At 42.7% G+C, this 26,814-nt stretch overlaps 1 protein-coding gene across 1 annotated transcript; it reads right to left on the reverse strand.

Moving 5' to 3' along the window:
* Positions 1–24,179: 24,179 nt before the first annotated feature.
* On the reverse strand, positions 24,180–26,814 carry KPLCE (KPRP N-terminal and LCE C-terminal like protein). Its single transcript, XM_002810192.4, has 2 exons — positions 26,790–26,814; positions 24,180–25,149 (listed from the first exon to the last, which is right to left on the reverse strand). Exon 2 carries the CDS (start codon positions 25,126–25,128, stop codon positions 24,376–24,378), a length of 753 nt encoding a protein of 250 aa, XP_002810238.1. The 5' UTR covers positions 25,129–25,149; positions 26,790–26,814; the 3' UTR covers positions 24,180–24,375.

Here is a 26,814-nt window from a genome sequence, read left to right on the forward strand (position 1 = left end):
AAGGGTAGAGAATACTGTGATATGTGAAAATCCATATTCTTGCCTTATTGATACATCTGAAACTAGAGACAAAATGACTTAATTTTGCAGATAGTTAATTTGTTCCACCTTGGCAGAGGCACTCTACTAAGTATTCAATATACAAGGATAATTATTCCTTTCCTGAAGGATTCACAGGCCAGTGTGGAAGACAGAGGAATACACAGGTAATTTCTGTTAGATAAGCCCTGAGAGCCACTGGAGTGTGGAGGGTGCATAATCCTGCCTGGAGCATGACATAGTGACCTGGCTGATGCCAGGAGCAAGGAGGAGGGCACCACAGTCATTAGGACCAAAGAGGTCCCAGGACCCCAGACTTTCTTAGTCGGACAGCATGAACACTGCATAGAATGGTCAGCATTAGCCAAAGAGAAGGCAAATATTAAGGAAAAGCGGTGCATTGTTATTAAAGATAGAGAAAATTCTATGAAGCAGATGATCCCCATTGTCAAATGTTCCAGTGAGCCCACTCCATTTGGCTGTTTGGACATTAATTGTGACCTCAGAGAGTCTGATTTCAGAGACGTAGAGCAAAAGTCATGATTTAATCTTTCTGTCAATGAATGGGCTTAAGTGATACAAAATCAAGAGTTAGAAGACAACTTTATAAGGACTTAGAAAGGACAAATATGAGAAAACCACTCCTGAGAATTAAGAAAACAAAAATCTATTGGGACATAAAGCAGTATTCAATTGAGTGTCAAAAATGTGGAACTTACTGAAAGAATTTCAGATGTTTACAAAGGAAGTGAATAATAGGGCTGGACCAGTTAAGGGAGGTTTGCTCAAAGGATCAAGGTCACTGATGGGAGTGGCTGTGATCACAGTGATGATGTTCTTGTTAGTGATGAAGGTAAGTTTAACCATGATGGTGATGGCAAAAGAGCTTCACTGCATGAAATAAATGTATTCCTGAGGGCTTTGTGTTACAATGATGGCCGTGGTATTATAAAAAATATGTATTTGGACTTTATCCCTAATTCCTGACCCACAGCTCCTAAAACCCTTGGCAGTGAAACCCTTTTCGTTTCTCATAACAAGCCTCTTTAGGCCACATCTGAGTTTATGCTGATGAGACGACTTGTGATGGACCCCCTAGATAGCTTCAAGATTGAGGGTTGGTCACCAGAAAGGCCAAACACATGATTAGAGAGTAGGAACTTTCAGCCTCACCAATAGCTGGTGATTTACTCAATCATGCCTACATATGGACCTCCATGAACACCCCTGAAGGACAGGTTCCATAAGCTTCTGGCTACCAACCTAGAACATACTAATTTTCTGGAAGGATGGTGTACCCAGAGAGAACTTAGAAGCTCTGTGCCTCATATCCATACATACATCGCCTTATGCATCCCTTCCATTTGACTGCTACTGAGGTTCATTTGTTTTATAATAAACCAGTAATCATAGATAAAGCACTTTTCTGAGTTCTATGAGTCAGTCTAGCAAATTATTGAGCCTGAGGAGGGGGTCATGGGAACCTCTGAGTTTGTAGTCATTTGGAAACCCCACCTGCAGCTGGCATCTGAAGTGGGGGCACTCTTGTGAGACTGACTCCTTAACCTGGGGTGTCTATGCTAGCTCTGGGAGTTAGTGTCAGAATTGATTTGAATTGTTGGACACTCAGTTGGTGTTGAAGAATGCAGAATTAGTGCAGAAGACAAACATGTATTTGATGTTGAAAGAAAACCATCCAGCTATCCTAAACTCATTTCATCCTCACAACAGCCCTATGGTTAAGGCAACTATTTTAATCCTCTTTTTACAAAGTCTATACTAAAGCACAGAGAAGTTAGTAACTTACTTCAAGGTCACATGACCAGAATTTTATCGAGATAATATATAGATTTCTAATTCATTTGTATCACCAATGAAAAATCATTCTCAAAGATGTCATAAAACACTTAAAATGACCGGTGTAAGTAAAAATAATTATTCATTTATATAAAAATATTCTTAGGCAGTGGACTGAGTGTCATTTGGTTTAGTGAAATTTCAGCCTCTTCTTGGCCTAAGCACACCCATGGAGACAGAACTAACCATACAGAAAGATGCCCAAAGCACGGGCAGAGCCTGAGAAGTCCTGCAGTGAGGAGACTCAGCTAGAATCACAGCCATACTGGCTACTGTTTGATATCACTTTATACCTCCCTTGCAATGCAAATAAAATCTCCTTCTTCTGGAAGAGAAGCCTGTGGTTATTTATTTATTTATTAGGAAGCCTTAAGCAACATTGCTTCCAGGGAGGAGAAGAGCTCCATCACCATGGGTCAAAGACTTTGTGTTTGTTAAGGACTGCAGGCTGCTGTCCTATGTTTCTCCCATAGGGGCTTCTTGGATCTTCTCCTGGGACATCTTCATAAGGAGCTGACACATAAGCTGTGTATCTGGTGGTTGTCCCCTTCAGATATTCTCAGTTATGTCCAGTGGGACCTCTAAATCTCCAAGTGAGAGCATATAACACAGCACAGGAGTTGATCACATTGTGGTCACTAGGGATCCCAGTATTTCTCTGATTTTTTAATGAGAGGAATATGATTAAGTGGAAAAGTACTGAACTCCAAATATTCCCTGGGGAGCAGCAATGAGTCACAAAGAACACCCAGAGATCCTGACACTGGAGCAATGGAGGATGCAAGGTCTGGGACTGACGAGTTTAAACTTGCATTTTGGAAAGGTTATGAAGGTTGCATTGTGAAGAGCAGATTGGAACAATGTAGGACTAGGCCAGGACTAGGACAGTTAAGACTTGGACTCAGTAACAATGAAGATGGAGAAAAGTAGAGGGATGTAAGACATAGCATCAGTAGGATTTGGTGTTTGATTGTTTAGATTAGGGATGGGTTACACGACATTAAAAAAAAATTAGGGTGTTTTTGAGTTCAAAAACGAGCAGATAATGACGCTATTTACTAAGTTGGAAATCAACAGAGAGGAGGTTTGTTGAATGGGGAGCTGGGTGTTGAATTTCATTTTGTAAGCTTTGAATTTGAGATTAGAATGGAATTTTTGGTGAAATCTAATAGACAGCTAAATGTATCAATCAGGAGATCAGGAAACACACATGGACTTCATATGTTGACTTGGAAGTCACTCAGGCAAAAAACAGCTCTTGAGAATCCACAGTAAGCCCATTCTAGGTACTGGAAAAACAGCAGCTGGCAAGAGGAGAGCAAGGTCCCTCATCGCATGAAGTTTATGTTAAAGTGGAGAGAGCTGAACAAACGAAAAGTAAATAAATAAAAGACCATTTGTCAGTGATAAAATAAAGCCAAGTGAAGTGATTGAGAGTGACGCGGAGCTATTTTAATTTCAATGATCACTGAGGACTCTCTGAGAAGGGGCTCCTTGGCCATCAGCATGGTGATGTTAACTGATGCCAGAGTAGAAGAGATTGCCCAGGAGAAAGAGGGAAAAGAGAAGACACGGGGCAGGTGGTGAAAGGCTCAGACGCTGACAGAGACCTAGTCTTGCTCTTACTGTGTGAATTTGGGGAAATTATTTAACTTCTGAATCTCAATTACCTAATCTATAAAATTAATAGAGGATCAAAATAATATATTTTAGAGAGTTGTGAGAATTAGCAAAGAAGACTTTGTATGTTAATGCATATAACACACTGTTTGAAGAAAAATAGGACCTTAGATGTATAGTATTGGAGAAATAAGAATATTTGGACCAGGACACATGGTTATCACTGCTCCAGGCATGATCTCCTTAATTGTTAAGTTGGTTAATCTACCAATATGTGGATTCACTCATTCACTTGAAAATTTTAACAATATACAAAGAACAGAAATCCACCAAAATGAAAGCCAGGATCTTGACAATAACCTACCTCCAACCACATGGCCCAGCTCCCCCTCCCACCTCCTGCTCCTCTCTACCCAAAGGATGGGTGATTCTAAAACAAGGTTTCATCCATACCTTTTCTTTTCATACAGTTTATTTGTAACCATATGTATACCAAGCCTAAAAGAATATGCTTTGCTGTTTTGAAATTTATGAATAGGCTATTATGTTGCAGATAATCGTTTTGGAATTTCTTTTTTCATTTACTCATATATTGTTTTGTGTTGATTTAGTTCATTCATTTTGAATTTAGAATCTCAGCACACTGAGTGAATATCTAGTAATGAACCATGTACCTTTCATGTAGGAGGCATTTGGCTTGTCCCCAGATTTTACTGTTTTGAGGAGTGCTAGCAGTGTCAAATTTTTCACTTCATATCAGCTGTTAGAAATATTATCATAGTTGTTATAATGAGAAAAGTATAGCAGAATAATAGATATAACACCAGAGAAAATGCACAGGCACCCAGAAGAGGATGGTCACCCCAACTGGCAACTAGAAAGCCAAACTGAATCTCTCTGAATGTGGGAAATGTCAACCCAGGGTTTTCTACCACACCATGTGAAGGGAGACTGGCCACATGACCCACACTCTTGAGCCAGCCTTCTGCCTCCAGCCAGGACAGGGCTGGGCCCCACATAGCTAATATTGACCTATGGAGAGATGCAGCGAGAGGCTGGTGAGGCTTAGTAGGGAGGAATTTATTATGTTGAAGAAGATTGAGCCTGCCCATCTGGAGTAATATTTAGAACCTTCCTCATGAAGATTTCAGCATCTCAGAGTCCAGGACGAGGAAAACAAGAAAAGGAGGGAGGAGCAGCAGCAAGGCTGGGTAGGTCTTCCACATCTTACTTCCTCCAGTACTGCTTGTATGAGGTCTTCATGGCCCAGGTCAGCAGCAGCCCCCAAAGCAGCAGCAGGAGCCCCCAGAGCTGTGGCAGCAGCCAGAGCCCCCAGACAGCTGGCTGCTGCCACTGCCACAGCAGTTAGAGCTCTGAGGTCAGCGTCAAAGGGCCAGTGGGGCTTGTGGTGGCTCAAGCAGCAGCCACCACCCACAGAGCTGCAACAGCCCCCAGAGCTGGAAACACAGCAGCCCCTGGAGCTAACTCTGCAGCAGGAAGAGACTGGAGGTGGGCATGGGGCTGGGCACTTAGGGGGACATTTTGGGGGACACTTGGGAGGACACTTAGGAGTACACTTGGGAGGGCATTTGGGGATACACTTGGGAGGAGGCTGGCACTGCTGTTGGCTCTGCTGGCGGGACATTTAGAGAGGAAGTCAGGAAACCTAAGGAGAAATTGCATAAGCCATTAGCACAAATGTCAGGCAGATATGTATGTTGTAGACAATGAATTTCATTGAATCCTCACTCCCAAACAAGATATTTTGTGAAGATGATCCACAAATTGAATTTGGAAACTGATATGAAATGAAATTGAGTGCAAGAAAAGCTTTCCGTCTTGTGTTTGTTTCTTTTTTTTCCCCCAGTGAAAAATGCTGACCATCTTTCTGCATGAGCTCCAAAATCAACCCCATAGAAGGCTTCCTAACTTGGAAACACAGCTGGCCATATGTTTAGAAACAATCTTTTAATGGATCAGTCATTCTTCTGCAAGTCAGATGGGTGTCTCTGAGAACATTTATTGGAAGAGGATTAGAAGGAAAGAGATCAGAGGCGTAAACCTGAGCCCCTCAATTCCTGTGACTACTCTTGCTTTGTTCCTTCTCCTCTTCCTCTACCCCACTGCTCATGATGCATTTCTTCTTGTTACTCTCCTTCCCTAAGTTAGACATTCACAGTCCCATGGTCTGCTTCTGGCACATATTTAGCAAACCGAGAGAAGTGGAGGGAGGTTGTCACTAACAAGGATACATGAAAACAAGCCCAGACCTAGGTCAACTGCAGGTTGAAGAATTCTCACACTTGTCCCTCCAAACCCAAGTGACTTATTCCTCTCTCCCTGCCTTTTTCTGCCCTCTCTCCATGCATTTCTGTCTGGCACCCATGAATCACCATCCAGAGCCTTCTTTGCAAAGGACTGACCTGGTTAGTGGAGGAGCAAGGGCTGTCACTAACAAGGCTAAGGACTGAGGACCCTGGCACTGGAGGCCTTTTATCCTGGAACTGGTGTCTCCCTGGGAGTGAGGCACATCCTGTATATGCAGAACAATCAATTTCATTGCCTTAGAGGAGGATGAACTCTTCTCACACTCCCAGCCCCAGGGCTCCAGGATTTCCCTGGACAGGAGCCAAGAGGAATCCCACAGGCTAGGGACTACTCCATACATTCTCCATAGGAATGCTGCAAGCCAGCCGTTCCACCTTCATACAGTCACTCATTCATTATTCCAATAAATATGTATAATCTGTCTTGGGCCCATAATTTTGCCAGATATCAATGACACAGATGATGTAGATTGCTCTGAGGACGTTATGGTCCCAGAGTACAAATGTGTAAACAATGATTTGTAAGTTTTTGTACCATGTGATCTTGAACTCTTGTTCAGGTCTCATACAGCATTTCCCCAAGGTGGTTTTACAGTCTTTGTACATGTCTGTCCAATCTATGAACAGTATGAAAGTACGGCATGTTTTGTTAGCCTCCATATCCCATGTGCTTTGTACAGTATCTGGCACAATAAACATAGGAAAAAGATTAAACAGCAGGAAAGAGGAAGGCAGATGTTTAGAAAGCACTGAGGCAGATACTCAGGCCATAATGGTGCAGCCTCTTGGCTCTTAGAATCCCTTGTATGAAAATAGATTCCCAGGAAGGTATAGTGTTATTTCACTAACACAGAATACTAATTCCTGAGAAATAAGTTATTTCAGAGCATAGCTCTGTGGAAATGAGACCAGGTTGGCAGAAGGTGGACCTAGAAGAATCCACGTGATTATGGAAGTAAAGGCTTTGGGGAGCCTAATGGCCCCTAGAGGGCAGTGGGCACATGCAGGGCTGGTGTTGCCATCAGAGGAGGGAGGGGGCTTGAAATGTGAATAAGTTAGAATACAGACAGATATTATGTTGAACTTGGAAGTTCTAACAGACTTTTTATTTGGGGGTTGAAGGTAAGGGCTGAAAGTGCTTGAGAATTAGAATAATTGCATTATTGAGCATGTCTCTAGTAGATACCTTACAGAAAAGGGAAATAAAATAAGACATAAGTGGATTTAAGTTGACATTGATTGCACCTACTGGTTAGTAAACACATGGTTAAATTACTGTGAATAAGGAGTTAGCACTAACTTAAGGAGCTCCTATTGTAGTTAAGGTGATTTTTTTTTTTTTTTTTAATAGAACAGAGCGATACTGTGATAGGGTTTTGCCAGGGCTCAATATAATAGGCAGATAGAGGAGAGTGTCACCTAACACAAACTGGATTGCCTCCTTGGTAATTAAATAACCACCGAAGACATGCAAGTGGAGAAGGTTACTAAAAAAGAGTATGCATGCTAAGAGAAAAAAAAAAAAGACAAAAAAAGAGATAGAACCAGGCACAGAACCTTAGGGGTATTCCAACTTTTAGTGGGTAGGCAAAGGAGATGTAAAAATTAAGGAGTCTAAGAAAGAAAGTTGAGGCATATAGCTGGAAAAATAAAGAGAAGATCATGGTATTTTGAAAAAAAAATGGGAAAAGAAATTTCAATAAAGGACATTATCTTACATTATCAAATGCTAGGGAGACAGAATCCATAGCGACATTGGAAACAGTAGTTTCATAGTGAGGGCTAAAACTGCCTTATAATAATTTTGGAAAGAAACAGGAGAGACAAGCAGAGATCACTATTTCAAAGAGTTTAAGAGATAGATAAACAACGAATTTTTTAAAGATGGAGAAATCACTATTTCTATATGTAGAAGTAAGGTCACAATGGCAAATTGTCCATGTGATGTGTGATGTTGATTTAAAGAACTACAGCAGTTCAGAGAGATTGGTTTTTAAGAAAAATCCTTGAATTTTTAAATAAAAAGCTCTAATTTTAAGGGCGGGGGTTTTAAAGAAAGAGCTACTTAAAAGCCAATGACAATTGATGAAAGTGATGATGATACTGACCCTAATTATACCTCTGGTCAAGAGAAGCTTGAGCTGACTTTAGAGACACAGAAGGTTGAAAGAAAAGAGGGAGCAGGGCACAGTGGCTCACGCCTGTAATCCCAGCACTTTAGGAGGCCGAGGTGGACAGATCACGAGGTCAGGAGTTCGAGACCAGCCTGGCCAACATGGTGAAACCCTGTCTCTACTAAAAATACAAAAATTAGCTGGGTGTGGTGGCAGGTGCCTGTAATCCTAGTTGCTGGGGAGGAAGAGGCAGGATAATGGCTTGAACCCAGGAGGCAGAAGTTGCAGTGAGCTGAGATCATGCCACTGCACTCCAGCCTGGGTGACAGAGCAAGACTCCATCTCAAAAAAAAAAAAAAAAAAGAGAGAGAGAGAAAAGAAAAGAGGAAGGTGACTAAAACAAATGGGAGGTATTTCAGAGTATTCATATAAAAGGATAGTTTTGGGGTCAGTGAGACAGTGAGACTTCAGTTGGCATTCCTGCTTCTTGAGAAAGTTGTGCAAACTTAAGCAAGTTATGGTTAGGGTACAGTTTCATTGTCTTCAAAACAGTGATCACAGTTCTGCTCATTTGTAAGCATTAAGTGAAATATTACCTATAAAGCACGAGTACAGGACTATGCAGGTAGCTAGAACTCAAAAGGTGGTACCAACTTCTATGGCTACTATTCTTACTACTCTACTGATTATTATTCTTTCACCTGCTTTGGTATTTTAATAGGCATTATTCTGCCTAGTAAGGCTCCTTTGTCACAAAGAAATGATATTACCTGATACAATTAGAACTGTTGATTTTGTTCCGTTTTTCTTATTGAACTCAACTAAGGCCATATGTGAATATTTATGAAGGTACATATGGCAAAAAAAAAAATGAGGGTTAAGTGTGTCTCATTCTATGTCACTTATTAAACATATTTAACGTGCAAAGTATTGCAGCAGGTAATATGGAAGATTCAGAGAGACTTGCAAATCACACTTATCTTCAAAGATGTACTTATAAAGTTTACCATCTAGAAGACCAAACAGACAAGTACTCCACTATTTTCTACAAAATTAAGGTGTGACTGGAGATAGAATCTTAGCAATGAAAATAAACAGGTGAATGTAGAGATGTAGAGCTCTACACTGATAGCTGCAGTGTGCAAGAATGAGACACAGAGAGGTGCAAAATAAGAGGATTCTGGCAGGAAAAACTTCTCCATAACTGGAGAAATAATAATTTGAGAACAATGAAGAAGAGATGGTTGTATAAGGTAATTCAGAAAGAGATATACATCTCCTTGCACTTAACATAGAACTAAAGGACCACACATTACTCTGTAATTGAATCAATGATTCTAAATGCTGCAGAATTTCAGAAAATAAAGTTTTTCTTATGGGCCGAAAAAATTAAAAGTTGTTTTTAGCAGAATTATAACTACTGAATATTACAATAAGATTGATACCAGTGGTGGTTGCATGATCTTAATTCAGTGGACACAACCATTGACAATGACTGAGTCAAATAAATCTGTTTTCACCTGAGTATTCCCCATTATTTCTTATAATACTAAGAACTACCTTCTTCCTAAACTATGTATTTGCCAACCTCACAATTAAAAGTAGAATAGTTTATTTAAAATAGTGATTTTAAAAGTTAACTATGATAAAAATCTTCTAGTTATAATAAATGAATTTGGTTTTCTTTTACATACTGAGGCCCAACTTACTCTTCTTAAGATTTTTGAGCTCATGCCTGTAATCTCAGCACTTTGGGAGGTGGAGGCAGGCAGATCACCTGAGGTTAAGAGCTCAAGACCAGGCTGACCAACATGGAGAAACCCCGTCTCTACTAAAAATACAAAATTAGCCGGGCGTGATGGCACATGCCTGTAATCCCAGCTACTTGGGAGGCTGAGTCAAGAGAATTCACTTGAACCCAGGAGACGGAGGTCCAGTGAGCCAAGATCGCGCCATTGCACTCAAGCCTTCCAGCCTGCTGGGTGACAAGAGTGAAACTCCATCTAAAAAAAAAAAAAAAAGGCCGGGCATGGTGGCTCACGCCTATAATCCCAACACTTTGGGAGGCCAAGGCGGGTGGATCACGAGGTCAGGAGATCGAGGCCATCCTGGCCAACGCGGTGAAACCCCGTCTCTATTAAAAATATAAAAAAATTAGCCGGGCGTGGTGGCGGGCGCTGTGGGGAAAAGCAAGAGAGATCAGATTGTTAATATGTCTGTATAGAAAGAAGTAGACATAAGAGACTCCATTTTGTTCTGTATTAAGAAAAATTCTTCTGCCTTGAGATGCTGTTAATCTGTGACCTTACCCCCAACCCCGTGCTCGCTAAAACATGTGCTGTGTCAAACTCAAGGTTAAATGGATTAAGGGTTGTGCAAGATGTGCTTTGTTAAACAAATGCTTGAAGGCAGCATGCTCCTTAAGAGTCATCACCACTCCCTAATCTCAAGTACCCAGGGACACAAAAACTGCGGAAGGCCGCAGGGACCTCTGCCTAGGAAAGCCAGGTATTGTCCAAGGTTTCTCCCCATGTGATAGTCTGAAATATGGCCTCGTGGGAAGGGAAAGACCTGACCGTCCCCCAGCCCTACACCCGTAAAGGGTCTGTGCTGAGGAGGATTAGTATAAGAGGAAGGCATACCTCTTGCAGTTGAGACAAGACAAAGGCATCTGTCTCCTGCCTGTCACTGGGCAATGGAATGTCTCGGTATAAAACCCGATTGTACGTTCCATCTACTGAGATAGGGAAAAACTGCCTTAGGGCTGGAGGTGAGACATGTGGGCGGCAGTACTGCTTAACAAAGCATTGAAATGTTTATGTCTATGCATTTCTAAAGCACAGCACTTGATTCTTTACCTTGTCTATGATGCAAAGGCCTTTGTTCACGTGTTTGTCTGCTGACCCTCTCCCCACTATTGTCTTGTGACCATGACACATCCCCCTCTCTAAAAAACACCGATAAGTAATCAATAAATACTAAGGGAACTCAGAAGCCAGTGGGATCCTCCATCTGCTGAACGCTGGTCCCCTGGGTCCCCTTATTTCTTTCTCTTCACTTTGTGTCTGTTCCTTTTCCAAGTCTCTCGTTCCACCCAACGAGAAACACCCACAGCTGTGAAGGGGCGACCCACCCCCTTCAGGGCGCCTGTAGTCCCAGCTACTCCAGAGGTTGAGGCAGGAGAATGGCGGGAACCCGGGAGGTGGAGCTTGCAGTGAGCCGAGATCACACCACTGCACTCCAGCCTGGGCAACAGAGCAAGACTCCATCTCAAAAAAAGAAAAAAGAAAAAGAAAAAAAAAGATTTTGAGTATGTCCTAAAGAAGGGTTAAGAATTCTCCTCACCTTGCTCTCTTTTCAAGATACCTGCAGGCATATGGATTTGTATTAGGGCATGGACATAAGGACTCAGGGGAATGAGGGAAGGGCACAGGGCAACATTTTTACTTTGTCCTTGTTCCAGAGGAAGATAGAGGTTTGTCCTTACTGAGGAGATATGGTCAGATATTTCCACCTAGAAATAAAGAATACGAGTCCTTTTCCATAGATCTCTTCATTCATGGCCACACACTTTCCAGGAAATATGCAACACTTTCTGACCTGTTAAGGTAGGCAGCAAGTCTAAGAATTGACTTATAATAGGAAAGAACACAGCTCTATTCATACCTGCTTTGCAGAGAAGCTGGGTCTGAGAGAGAGGTGAATAGAGAGATAAATAGGTTGAGGGCAAAGGTAGGTACTCAGTTACTTCTGAGCTCTTCTCCAATTCTTTATCCACATTGGACGACTGGATTGAATGGACTCTTAGCATTTTGTTCCAAAGGCCTGACCCACTCTTTTCCTCGGTTTTGGCAGTAATAATTAAAGATAATATCTATGGAACATCTACTGTGCACTAGAGCTTCTATAATCATTTTATGTACCACATCTCATCTAGTCTCTACAGAAGCCTATATACTAAATAGTGATAATAATTATCACCAGCTTTGTTTGCTTGCTTGTTTGTTTGTTTGTTTGTTTGCTGAGATGGGGGGTCTCACTCTGTTTCCCAGGCAGGAGTGCAGTGGCATAATTATAGCTTGTTGTAACCCCTGACTCCTGAACTCAAGAAGTCCTCCTGTATCAGCCTCCCAAGTAGCTGGGACAACAGGTGTGCATCACCATGCCCAGCTAATTTTTGTATATTTTGTAGAGCTAGGATCTCACTATGATGCCCAGGCTGATCTGGAACTCCTGGGCTCAAGTGATCCTCCAATCTCAGCATCCCAAAGTGCTAGGATTACAGGCATAAACCACTGCATCCAGCCTATTATTCAGACTGGGGACATGTGAAGACCGAGGCAAAAAGAAGTTAAATAACTTGCCCAAAGTTTGAGAGTTATTAGTGGACTAGTGACTTAAACCCAGGCATTCTAACTCCAAAACCACAAAACAACATTACCACCCTGACTCTTTTCCTGAAGTTTTTCTTATTAATTCATTTTCTGCTACTATAACTGAATATCTTAGACTTTGTGATTTATAAAGAACAGAAGTTTCTTTGGCTCTTATTTTTAGAGGCTGGGAAGCTCAAGAGCACAGCATCAGCATCTGACAAGGGTCATCCCATGGTGGAAGATGGAAGGCAGAAGAGTGCACATGAGACAGAGTCACTAGGGGCTGGACCAGCTTGATTTTCATTTTGAGAGAGGGTCTTGCTCTGTCACCCAGGCTGGAGTGCAGTGGCATAATCACAGCTCACTGCAGCCCTAATACCCTGGACTCAAGTGATCCTCCTGCCTCAGTCTCCCAAGTAGCTGGGACCACAGGTGTGCATCACCACACCTGGCTAATATTTTTAAATGTTTTGTACAGAAGAGGTTTCACTATGTTGCCCAGACAGGTCTCAAACAATCCTCCCACCTCGGCCTTTCAATGTGCTGGAATTACAGGCGTGAGCCACCACGCCTGGCCCAGATTCACTTTATAACAACCCACTCTCGAGATAATCAACCCACTCCCATGGTAACAACATAATCCATTCATGAGGGCTCTGCCGTTCATGAGCCCTCATGACCCCATTTCCTCTTATTAGGCCCTACCGCTCAACACTGCTGCATTGGGGATTAAGTTTCCAATACACAAACTTTTTGGGAACACATTGAAATCATAGGGCCTTTCTTCAAAATTTGGCTTTAGGAAAGAAGGCTGATTCACTAAACACAACTATTTTTCATAATCAAGTACATGGGCCCTTTGTATTCTGAAGGAATGTGCAGCCATCAGAGTGCTGTAGAAATCACACACAATATACAAGGCACAAAAACCCAAGAAATTCCCATGAGAAGAGTTCCTGTGCTTCATGAAATGTAAATTAATTTCTATCTTTCTTCCTCCAACTCCCAGTCTCAGACACCTTAGTAAGCTCCTCTCCCCCAACTCCCCTCCCCTGTCACACAGCCTCTATTTTAATCTTCAAGTTGTGGAGTGAAGCTCACCTCACCCATAAAACATATATATATATATACAGACATACACTCCAGGAGAAGCACCACCCCGGGGCCCACACCTGCAGAGCAGATGTCCTGACTGGTAGTGGCCAAGGGATGGCCAGGGCATGGCAGGAAAAGCATGGGTATGAGAACAGAGAGCATCACCCCCACCCCGCAGAGCAGCAGGGCCACCCCAGTCGGTGCCCACTTCTAGGGTACTACTCTCTAGTGAGCCTGGGACCCTAGGGACCTGGGGTAACAATGAGAACCTTGACAGGTCTGCATAGTTTGAATCTTAGAATTCTGTGCTTCTTTTCTGACTGCTGACTCACTTTCATTTTTGTAGTGCGTTCAATGTATGGCACTCTCCAACAATACTCAGAGGCTAACGATAATGGTGCACAGGTTAGACACATTGTGACATTTACTACATTTTTGAAACTTTTTCAAGAAAATATTATTTGAAATAATGTCCACAATAGCTCAGATAGTCTACAAATATTAATGTCATTCAGTCCTTAAAATAACACTACAAGGCTGATAACAATATTTGTCTTTCACAAGTGAAGAAATTAAAACTCAAAGAAGTTAAAATATCTTGTCTCAGTGCAGTAAACAAGTAGGTGGTAGAAGTAAAGTTATAATTTAGAGGCATTTGACTCCAAAGCTTGTGCTTTTTTCACTCTGTGAAAAATTTAGAATTTAGAAGGGTAAACTTTATACAATGTATCTTATACTACAAAGGGATTGGCATTAGGATTGCTGGCATTGGAAAGATACCTGTCAGTTGCCTTTTGTGGAGATGTTGATTATAATTGAGTTAAAAGGTGGGAAAGCATGTAGCCAATGTCCAACACATATTTGATCCTCAATGGTTTTTACGGGCATCTATGATAAACATCAATAAATATTCTCATAGGTGTGTCATGAGATGGCTCCATCAAACACCCAATGACCCAGAACTAGCCCAGGAACGTGGAACTGCATAATAATTAGAAGGGCATAGACACTGGAAATATGTAGATTCTTTTTCTTATCTCCATGAGAAAGAAGCTCAGATCTTTAAAGGTACAGTGTTTCCTGATGCCTACTTTCTTAATGATATAAAAGAATAAACTGCTGGAAATAGAAATGTTCTTTTTAAAAAATATACTCCATAATTGGTGTATATATTTAATGTAGCATTTCTGTAAAACCAGCTCTTTTGTGTGCGTGCAACTGTCTATATGCATGTGTGCATGCATTTACACTCACTCACACTAGTTAGGAATAGGAATTACCAGGGAAAAACTAAAGAGAAAATGAGAGAAAATAGGAACTATGGAAGAGTAATTTGCTTTTGCTCTAAAGATAAAATCAACATAATCAGCCTTTCCTTTTGGTCACTTCACTTGATGAGGACAGAAGTCAGAGCCCAGTCCCCTGATGGTGTGTAAAATTGAATAGTAGACCACCCTGGAGTCAGCTGGACTCACTCTCAGGGGAGGCTGAGCCTGGAGAAACCAACTGCAAAGGCTTGCTGCCGTGCTCCAGACACCCCCAGCTGTGGACTTTGTCACAGGTGGTCCTAGAAGAGGAGAGCCTCTGGCCTCTGGCAAAAGCAAAAACATATCATACCTGGTGGGAGGCACTTGTGTCCTAGGCAAGTTGTTTCCACAGGTACATTTTCAGGTCAGTGACCCCTCACTGTCCTCTCTTTGGCTGAGGAGCTTCTCATCTCTTAAATGTCATAATAGACTTGTCATAGTTTGTCCTGACCTCCCGCAGACGTTGAACCTCTTTCCTCTCTTTCCATAATGTCTGTTTTTGTTATCTGACATGCTGGTTCAGCCAGGAGAGTGTGAGCTCCTCAAAGGCAGAGACCATGCCTTCTTCATGTTGGTGTTCCCCGCAGCCAGCACTGAGTTCAATACCTGTTACCAAGCGAATATATAAGCCCTTCCTGAGGGTCTGGGTGGGGAGTGGTCCTGTGTGTGAACAGGCAGGTAACTTCTGAGATGTGTGGCCACACCCACCTCAACCTGGGCTTTCCAGAGCCCTCTTGGCTTATCCCCAGAACCTAAGTCTCCAATCATGGGGATGATGCCTATCATGCCTTCAGGAAGTCTGTCATGGAGGGAGCAGCTTATTCTGAAGGGCTTTTGCAATATGCAAGGAGGAACACAAGGCTCCAGGGGGACAAAGAAGAGAAGGATGAGGAAAAGAGAGGGACGCAGTGGAACCAAGGGGCACCAGCTGTCACAAACACAAGAATGGGATCTGCATACAAAACTCATGTTCTGGGTTTTGTCCCACCACACACTAGTCACCTGGATCAATTCACTTAACTTCTCTGAACCTCTGTTTCCTCACCTGTTATAATGGAGCAGTTATAAATATTTACCATTGCATATGGCTGCTTTTTAAATGAAACAATGGATTTTAGACTGCTCTATAATACAAAAAGAGCATGTGAAGTAGATATTACCTTGCAGTTTTTTTGTTTGTTTTTTGTTTGTTTGTTTGAGATGAAGTCTCTGTCTGTCGCTTAGGCTGGAGGGCAGTGGCGTGATCTCAGCTCACTGCAACTTCTGCCTCCTGGGTTCAAGCGATTCTCCTGCCTCAGCCTTCCTAGTAGCTGAGACTACAGGTGCCCAACACCACACCTGGCTAATTTTTGCATTTTTAGTAGAGATGGTTTTTCGCCATGTTGGCCAGGCTGGTCTTGAACTCCTGACCTCAGGGGATCCGCCCTCCTCAGCCTCCAAAAGTGCTGGGATTACAGGCGTGAGCCACCTCACCAGGCCTACCCTGTAGTTTTTCGTTATCATTAATAGTAGTATTTAAAAGGAGACCTGGAGAGAAAAGGATGCACAAAATGAAGAGAGGTTGAAGATAAAAGACTTCGTTCCTTTGATAGAAAGCAGATTCTCAAATGTCATGAAGGCACAGAAGCCTTCCCTATGTGGAATTTACGTTCTAAAGTAGAGGGAAAAAAACACACACTGGTTGAGAACTAAGGCTCTGAAGTAAAATTGGGTTAAAATCTGAGCAACAATTAGTGTGATTTTAGGCAAGTTAATTAACCCTAGGAGGCTAACCTTAGCTACAAAATGAGATAAAGCTTATATTTACTTCTTGGATTATGAATGAGAATTAATCACTCTTCCAATAAATATGCATTAACTGTTTTATGTTATGATGTTATGTTAATGACAGACATTGCTCTTGGCATGTGGATACAAACAGTGAATAAGATACACAGGACCCTTCACTTCAAGTTGCTTCCATCCTAACAGGAAAGGAAAAACAATAAACAAATGAATATATAATGTAGTATCAGGCAGTAAAACAGTCTAGGAAGAAAAATAAAACAGGGTAGGGTGAGGAATTGGACCATGTACTCTCTGAGACAGGGTGGTCAGAGGACTTGGCACTGTGACAGGCTCAATGAACAGTAGATAGTATTTAGTTGACATTTTCCAGTCTGAGAAATCCACAGAAGCCAAGCTCATGAGTCCTTTCTGATGCTCCCTGAGTAATTAGACTGGATTTACACAATACAGGAAATCTCCATAGGATAAACACATACATGGGGAAAATTTATTCCTGTATTTGACAGGAATATATTGAGTGCCATCCTGTGCTTAGCTCTGGGGACATCAAAGCAAACGAGGCAGGGTGCCCAGTCTAGTAGGTTAAGACAAACAGGTCTCCCAGCAGGACGTCCATGTAAGCTGAGCAGGAGCGCTGGCCGTGAGGATCTCTGAGAATCTTACTCACTGCCCACCTTTCTCAGCCCTTTGGTGCCGCACGTACTACCCTGCCTCCTCTTCTTCCCCCGTGGCCCAGCCCACCCCAACACCCGTTTGTTTCTCACAGCAGACGTGCTAAATCAGGCCCTACGCTGCCATCAGCTGGGTGGAGATCCTTACACAGATGACAAAGAAACATATATGATCGTGACATTTTCTCCAGCCAACTTCTGTCTGAGGACCTGGTAGAGATTTCCCTTTTTTTCTCAAGCTCTGGCTCCAATCCAGCAGCTATTATCTGCGTGCCCCACTTCTTATGCTCCATTATGGGGTGCAAGTGGTAATCTCTAAGACCACTGCCCCATTTCTAGTATCTTAGGGAGATACTCTCTCTGAACTTTGAGGAAGATTCAAAGAATGGGAGCTACAGAGTATTAGAGGTAGAAAAGGCTCTTAGTGATGGTTGCACCCAACTTCCCCATTTTACAGAGGAGGAAACTGAGGCCCAAATAAGTGAAGTGGCTTAGTTAATGTTACAACAAGAATTTGTGGCAGAATTGGGATAAGAATGGAGGTAGGAGAAGCTGGGAGACAACAGTCACTTGTGACGTCAGGTTACACATTTTCGTAACTTTGTAAGGAAAACCTTCTCTCATTACATTTTACCATAGAACTAAAAATTCCAAACCATAAAAACCCCTTTAATACTTTTCATATTATATGACTGTCACCCTCTTAGCCTCTAAGTTGCCTTTCATATTTACTGTCAGAGCCCCTCCAACCAGGAATAGGAAAATGGCTTAACACATTGTGCACCTACTATGTGGAAGACATTATCTTAGGCAGTTTTATCAGACACAATCTCTCTGAGCAGAGAGACCACTAACTTGTCTGGAGTTACAGGGTCAGTAAATACATGTGTCTGACTCAAAAGTCCAGATCTTACCACAACACTGGCCTTCTCCCAAAACCTGCTGGCCAAATAAGATCAGTGTTCCCATTACTCAGATAAGAACATCACATGCAGAGTGACTAACACAGTGCCTGGCACACATAGTAGGCCCTCAATAAATAAAGGGCAATTCTCTGTCTTTTCCTTTAGCTGTCAAGAATAAATATTTGAGTCATTTTTCTTATGGGTCTTTACTAATATTGGCTGTACTTTCACAATATATGTATCATATACGTGTAATTGGACACAGGGTAGGGAACATCACACACCAGGGCCTGTCGTGGGGTCGGGGGAGGGGGGCGGGATAGCGTTAGGAGATATACCTAATGTAAATGATGAGTTAATGGGTGCAGCACACAAACATGGCACATGCATATATGTGTAACAAACCTGCACGTTGTGTGCATGTACCCTAGAACTTAAAGTATAATAAAAAAACTAAATCTTAAAAATATATAATAATAAAAATAATAATAAATACGTGTGAGATATAAAATTTAGATGTACATGACTATATTTTATTTCTTAATTTTGGGAAATATTACAAAGTCTCTCTGCAGGTATTAGCCTTACTTGTCGGGAAATTTGGCAGAAGTATTTTCCTGCAAGATAAATCATCATAAAAACTATCTTACCCAGGCAAGTGGGGTTGGGAATCTACTCAGTAGACTTTTCTACTCCAGAAAAATTATGGGAAAGCAGATTTATAAGAGATCCCAGGATAGCAGCATCTCAGCCTGTTCAAGGAATCTCTGTCCAGTTTCCCCGGGGTTTCATTCCATGTTTTGGACTTGCCATTCTCTCTAAATCATTTATAGTTAAATCTCCAATAAATATTGTAGAGGTATTAAGAGCCAGGAAATTGGCCGGGCGCAGTGGCTCACGCCTGTAATCCCAGCACTTTGGGAGGCCAAGGCGGGCGGATCACGAGGTCAGGAGATCGAGACCATCCTGGCTAACACAGTGAAACCCAGTCTCTACTAAAAATACAAAAAATTAGTCGGGTGTGGTGGTGGGCGCCTGTAGTCCCAGCTACTCGGGAGGCTGAAACAGGAGAATGACGTGAACCTGGGAGGTAGAGCTTGCAGAGAGCCGAGATCGCGCCACTGCACTCCAGGCTGGGCAACAGAGCAAGACTCCGTCTCAAAAAAAAAAAAAAAAGCCAGGAAATTTGGATTATCTTACATTAAAAACAGTGGACCAAGATTTTTTAAGTTATAAAAAAACAGAATATAGTAGAACTTTTGGTTAAACAAAAAATGTCTTGAAACTGAATATTCTGAAGGCCACATTTGTAACTCATTGGTTTTAAAATGAGACCCTGAAGTCCCTGTACCAGGAGGCAAAGATCACCTGATGCTGGTGCTGAAATGCACCCTACTCGTCTTATGGCCCAAGCTGCCATCTTACAGACATGAAAACCAGACCCAAAGAGGGGAGTTATGCATGGCAGGGATAGGAGAGAACCAGGTACACTAATGCTATTGGGCAATTGTTTTAGATTCTCCTTTATATGCTCTAAAAGTGTATCTATTTTTTTTCTGCAGAGAAAATTAAGCTTTAAAAGGCACAAATCACATGGCCTGCTTGCAACCTGTCAATGACTGCTGGGATGCCCCACACTGAGGTTGCCCTTTGCTCCCAGGCCCTTCTGCCCCTTTCTGCTTTAATTCTCACTGTCTCACCACCAGCCCCTTACACTTTTTGTTCTCCGCCCCTCCCCCTCCCCCCAACAGAGCCCTGCCTGTGCTCTTGCTTCTGCATGGAAAAGTCTTCCTTTACTGTTCTGTTATTAACTCCTACTCAACCTTGGGGTCAAGCTAAACTTTCTCAGGGAAGTCTTTTCTGATCTTCCTGACCATGTAAAATGTGCATATTACACAGTATTTGAAACACTTACTTTATAACTCTAGTCCTAGATGCAGAATACATTTGTTTATTGAATTACTTGATTTTTAAATTTCTCCCTCTCTGCTGTAAACTCCAAAACAATAGAGATGGTGCCCGGAATGACATAGAAGTTCAATAACTGTATATTAGATAAATGAATTATAATCTGACAAGAAAGTTTTTATAGACCCTTCACACTGGCCAGGTTACTGAGGGTTTCTCAAGCACTGGTATCAGGCTACTCAGTGTCCTCTGCTCTGTGTAAGAGCAAGGTCACACTGCTGTGTGGTGGGGTCACTGGTAGATGCTCTCAGAACTCACCTGGATGTTTGAAGGACCTAGACCCCAGGGCTGATGCTTCTCTTTACATTGTCTTTTGTACATATCTACCTAACACACAATCAGGGCTCCTGAGAAGGTTTGGGGTTATATAAAGCTATTTCTGCTCTAATCCATTTCATATCTCCAAATTCAGTCTCCTAGTTCATGGTAATCAGGGACTTTATTTGTTTTCTATATGACATTAGCTTTCTAGGGTCCAGATGGTGGTTATACATGTGTGTTTAGTGAGTAATACACTTCTAATTTGTATACTTTTCTAGAAGTGTGTTTCATCTCAATAGAAAATTTGAAAACATTTGAAAAAGGCCTTAACAGCAACTTGTATAGTAATAATAAGAGACAAACAGAGACAGAGAGAAAAACAGAAGACAAAGGGAGAAATCAAAAAGGGCAGTCTAAGGGGGTGGTTAGATAAATCATTGAGCAGCCATACTAAGGATATATTAAAAACCAAACAACAAAAGGAAAGAAGATACAACTATATGCACTAACCAAAATTTATGTTCAACACTCACATATTAAATGAAAACAGCTAGTCATAGGGCAATATGTATTATGATCCTATATAATAAAACAGAAAAGTCTGAGATATACAATCAATTGACATGTATTAATGTGTAGGTTTTTGCTCCTTGACTTTTTCTTCCACTCATATGCCCTATTAAAGAAAATTATATTTTTGCCCTTTGAGCTTTATAATTCTGATACTGAACTAGATGTGTGCTGCCTGTGCACTGTAAGCCAGGGCAGCCGACAGATCCCAAATCCACCTTTCTAAAGATACGGTTTCAGAGACATTTATGGGATAGAAGAGCAAGGTAGTTCAGGGACTGGGGGAAGGCAGTTGGAGGCAAGGAACAGTGAGGCAAGTGGCTATTTGCACATGCATAATCAAGCTTCATGGCTCTTCATAAGAAGCATGTTCAGAAAATGGTGGTATTAGCATGCTCTGAGGGAGGAGCTTTTGACCCTCTGACATCAAAAAGTCACCTCTCAGGCATTCTTGCAGGCCCAGTTGAAGGATCAGTGGTTTCAGCTTGAACTAGAAAACAGCCAACACCAAGTTCTTAAAAAAACAACAAGGAACCATCAGCATGGTAACTTATATGTCAGGGATGTTCTCTAAAAGGAAGCTGCAGATTGCTTAGCTGTGTGACTTTTAGCTACCTGGGTTTTTTTTTTGTCATTTTATTTTTTATTTAAAAATATTTAATTGACAAAGCCTCTATATATTCAAGGTGTACAACATGATGATTTGGTATACATATACATTGCATAACAATTATCACAATCAAATTAACAGTGCACAGCACAGGAGGTGATGAATGTGTTCACTAATTTTTTTTTTTAGTATTATACTTTAAGTTTTAGGGTACATGTGCACAATGTGCAGGTTAATTACATATGTATACATGTGCCATGCTGGTGTGCTGCACCCATTAACTCGTCACTTAGCATTAAGTATATCTCCTAAAGCTATCCCTTCCCCCTCCCCCGACCCCACAACAGTCCCCAGAGTGTGATGTTCCCCTTCCTGTGTCCATGTGTTCTCATTGTTCAATTCCCACCTATGAGTGAGAATATGCGGTGTTTGGTTTTTTGTTCTTGCGATAGTTTACTGAGAATGATGATTTCCAATTTCATCCATGTCCCTACAAAGGACATGAACTCATCATTTTTTATGGCTGCATAGTCCAGAATCTACAATGAACTCAAACAAATTTACAAGAAAAAAACAAACAACCCCATCAAAAAGTGGTGAAGGACATGAACAGACACTTCTCAAAAGAAGACATTTATGCAGCCAAAAAACACATGAAAAAATGCTCACCATCACTGGCCATCAGAGAAATGCAAATCAAAACCACAATGAGATATCATCTCACACCAGTTAGAATGGCGATCATTAAAATGTCAGGAAGCAACAGGTGCTGGAGAGGATGTGGAGAAATAGGAACACTTTTACACTGTTGGTGGGACTGTAAACTAGTTCAACCATTGTGGAAGTCAGTGTGGCGATTCCTCGGGGATCTAGAACTAGAAATACCATTTGACCCAGCCATCCCATTACTGGGTATATACCCAAAGGACTATAAATCATGCTGCTATAAAGACACATGCACACGTATGTTTATTGCAGCATTATTCACAATAGCAAATACTTGGAACCAACCCAAATGTCCAACAGTGATAGACTGGATTAAGAACATGTGGCACATATACACCATGGAATACTATACATGGGTTTTAAGATTAACTAGAAGTGACTAAAAGCAAGCAAGGCAGGTTGAGTTTGGTGAGCTTCATCAGGTTAGCTCTTGGTTTCAACTACTTTCCTCCCTCCTGTACAAAATCAATAGAGTGGGTTAGAGAGCATTAGAACAGCTAGAGAAAAGAGGAGAGGTTTTATTCCTAGGTTAATTCCTATGGAGCAGAGAATACTAAGATTGGGTAAGTATAGAGAAAATTAACAATGGAGAAAGAAAAACTCAAACCATCTACATAACCAGGACCAGAACCAGGTAGGATTGAGGAGGAAAACAGAGTGAGCAAGGAGAGAAAGAGATGAAAGAAGCCACAATGTCTGGATGTTAGGAGCATTTGGGGGAGTTTAGTGAGAGACTGATGAACAGCTATGGAATATGAAGGAATTGAAAAGGAGAGAAATAGGACTTTTAGAAGTATGCATTGGATTTTAAAGAGGATTCCCTACAATATTTTCAGTGCTGGGTTGGGCTTTGCAGATACCATTCTCTAAAGAGACTAGACCACAGGGAAATTTAGCACCCCATCCTCCAACATTCCAGGACCCAGTTGGTGGTACAAGAGGAAAGTGTGGCCCTGGCCAAGGCAGTTCCATCCCTGAGTGGGTTTCCAGTGACTGGGCTGCAAGTTTAGGGAGTTTGGATGAAGGGATATTGTGCTGTTTGTGGAGCTACAGGTGTTTAGACATTCAAAGGCAGCAGAGTAGTCAAGATGACCTTCTGCTAGTGTCCAGGGTTAGAAACAAACACATGATTCCCTTTTTCATTCATTCCTTTATGCATTCATTTATACATCACAAAACATTGTCTCCTATGCACCAGGCCTTGTGGGATTGTTTTGAACACTTATTACTCCTCTATTTTTTTAATGTGTGTATTTGGAATCTCTAGTTACAAAAGTCCACCCCAAATTCTCTAGAGCTAGCTCAGCAATGGAGAAGAAAGAGCTAACTAGGATGAGGGGCCCAGAAGGGGGCCCAGAAGCCCCCCGCACAAGATTCACCTTCCTTTGGAGATGACTAACTTACTACCAGGACTGACCTGGTGAATAGCTACCCACTTCAGGGGGCTCCTAGCCTCTTCCCTCAGGCCTTCAACCTATAGTTTCAAGAGGGCAAGCCTGTCAGATGTGAAAATGTAATTCATAAAGTCCTGCATGGGTTCAAGCCCTCTGCACAGTGGTGGGGACATGGTCCAGTGATACTGACCATGACTAGTGATACTAGTCCATGAGCAGATACAATTTCACAATCCCTCCAACACCCAGGAAGATGAGGGTCTCATCATGGTCAACCCTGCTCTGAGACTCATCAAAGGGCAGCACAGAAACAGCCCCAACCCTCAAATCTCCATTATCAGATGCTTCTAACTTGCATGGGAAAGTTTATTCACAGCATTCTAGAAGGCATGGGTCTCCCAGGCTGGGATTTCACCAGCTCAGTCTGCTTGTTCATGTTCGTGCAGATCTTTCCTCTAGCTGAGAAACAAGAGTAAGAAGAGAGAGACGCAGAAGAGTGCAAGATAGAAAAGCATAAATATGAACCAAACAAACAGAAACTACCATGAATTGCATTCAGAGCTTTATTCATGCCAAAGTTTGGGGATTGCACTAACTCTGGCAGGCTGCCTTGGTAGAGAAGCAAAGCACAGAGGCGAAGTGATGAGGTTCTACCTCACTGGCAATAACAGAGAGGGGGCCAGAAGTTGGTGCTTGTTCCAGAAGGGGTAGCGGGGCAGTGCATTCTGGAGTTGAGCTGTCGTATGTTTAGCAGCAGCAGTCATCCTCATGGTCACAGCATGCAGGACCTCGGGACCTCATGGGGATAATTCCCAAACAGCAGCACCCAGAGCTGCCACATCCACAACTGCAGCCACAGCCCCCAGAACCACAGCATTCGGAGCCTCCCGAATTCTCATAGCAGCCAGACGATCCTGTGTTGCAGTCTTGGGGCCGCTGAATCCAGCGTCTCAGGGGACTCACCCCGAAGGTCCGGGGAGCCAGACAGCAGTAGCTGGTGGAACAGGGAGCAGAGCATGGGTCAGGGACCCAGTACTGGGAGGTTGAGCCACTTGCAGGAGCTTGAACATTATAGCTCTGGCAAGGAGAAGCACCCTGGACATAGCACGTCTGGGTCTGGCAGGGAGCTGGACTTTTGATGTAGGTCATCTGGCAGGGAGCTGGGCACTTCACATAGGTTTGGCAGGGAGTTGGGTATTTCACATAGGTCCTCTGGCAGGGAGCTGGGCACTTCACGTAGGTTTGGCAGGGAGTTGGGTATTTCACATAGGTCCTCTGGCAGGGAGCTGGGCACTTCACGTAGGTTTGAGTCTGGCATGGAACTTGGTACTTCACATAGGTTTGAGTGGGGCATGGAGCAGGGCCTGTCACACAGACAGTTTGGGTCTGGCATGGAACTGGGCATTTCACAGAGGCACCATTGGTACCCTGCCCAGCCCCTAGTCCCGAACCTTTTACACAAGATGGAGGGAACTGTGGCTGCTTCTGCTGGTCACACATTGTTCTGTGGCTTTGCAAAATCTGAAAAGAAAGGTTTCATTAGAACTGTAAAACTAGGAAGGTTTCTAGGGGAAACCTTCAACATCCCCTTTGAATACAGTGATTTGCAAGCAGGGCTTTCTTGAGAAGGTTGCAGACATCCAGAGGCTGTACACTTTGCAGGAGGTAGATTCAGAGCCAGCGACTCTCAGCTCAGCTTCTGTGCCTGTACCTGGCTATGTGGCTTGGTACAAGTCACCACTTACCTCTGGGCCTCAGTCTCTATATTGGGAAATGGAGGCTTGAAATGGTGCTGCCTGTGTTTCTACCCAACTCTCCAAGCCTCCTCTCCTCTTACTTCAGTATCTGCATTGTGAATTACCCTTTGGAAATTGCTGCTCCCAGATGATTGCCCCTGCCACCAGTTCTCTCCAGGGTGACTTCCCTTCTTCCTTCTGCCCAGACAAGGAATACCCAGCAAAGACAAATTTATGTCCATGGACCCTGAGCCAACATAAGCCTCAAGCTGTGCCCGGTACCGAGCAAAAAACAAGGCTAAATTTGAGCAGGTTTCCACCATGTGCTCCTCGAACCAGCTGGACTATCAGTTGGCCTCATTAGCACATGGACCCAAGAAAGGACTGCACAACTGCACTCAGATAAGGGGATGGGGAGCCAGTTCTCTAAAGTCCCTTCTTACACAGGAATACCAGCTCATCGTGCCCCCCTCCCTCTCCTCTCACGCCCCAGGCTCCAAGTTTCCCATCAGCATTGCTTTCAGCCTCCTTCAGCAGACTTCCTCAGCATCTAGACCTCACTCACCCTTCATCCCATAGCTCTCATCCCACCCCAGCTTCCCCAAAGCTCTGTTTCTCACCATGTCCTTATTCCGTATAGAGACTTACCCTCTTTGCTGATAGGAGCAAGACTGGAAGAAGCCAGTGATTTGAAAAACTGGCAGGTGGGGAGACCTTTTATAGGGCAGCAATGAGGCAATTTAATGGCATCTAAATGAAGCACCGGAGATGACAAGGAGGAGGGTTGGTGTTGCATTGGCAAGATTCCTCCCCAGTATGCCTGGCTCCTCAGTCAGAGGCAGGGCATGTCTGTGCTTGACATTGGGTTTTCCCAAACACTAGATAAATGATTCCTGTTCCCTTCTTCAGGAAACAAGTCAGTCTCCTTTTCCTAGAAGTTATGAGTGATGCCTATGTGATCTGTCTCTAATGAAGCTGTTTCCAGGTCACTTGAGTCTTCAAGGACTTATCCAAGGTATAGTTAGATTCTCAGTTTTTCATACACTGTGCCAAAAGCTAAGTGTAGCTTAGAGAATCAAACTAAAATTGAGAATCTAATCTAAAGCTAAGTGTAGCTTTTGGCACAGTGTATGAAAAATTGAGAATCTAACTATAGATTCACCTCACTTCATTCAGCCTAACTGAGTGTTCTGTGGGCTTCCAAGGTAACTTCTGCTGGTCTAGGTTGCTGAGCACAGTTTGGCCCAGTGGTCTCTGGCCCAATATGACGTAAGACCTCCAAAAAATGGTTTGTTTCATGGAACATCAGATTATTCTAGGTTCATTTGGAAACTGGGTGGGTACTTGATGATCCTAGGCCCCAGGCTGGGGTCTAGACTGCCTCCCCTCAGCCTTCTCATGCCCCTTAGACTCCCCCATTCTTACCTTTCAGGACCTCACTACCAGGCTT

This window comes from Pongo abelii, chromosome 1, assembly GCF_028885655.2.
Source record: "Pongo abelii isolate AG06213 chromosome 1, NHGRI_mPonAbe1-v2.0_pri, whole genome shotgun sequence".
In the NCBI taxonomy this organism is placed as follows: Eukaryota; Metazoa; Chordata; class Mammalia; order Primates; family Hominidae; genus Pongo; species Pongo abelii.

Bases quoted from the DNA above. Each gene is read 5' to 3' on its own strand.
- KPLCE (XM_002810192.4), bottom strand. From the start codon at position 25,128: ATGTGTGACCAGCAGAAGCAGCCACAGTTCCCTCCATCTTGTGTAAAA.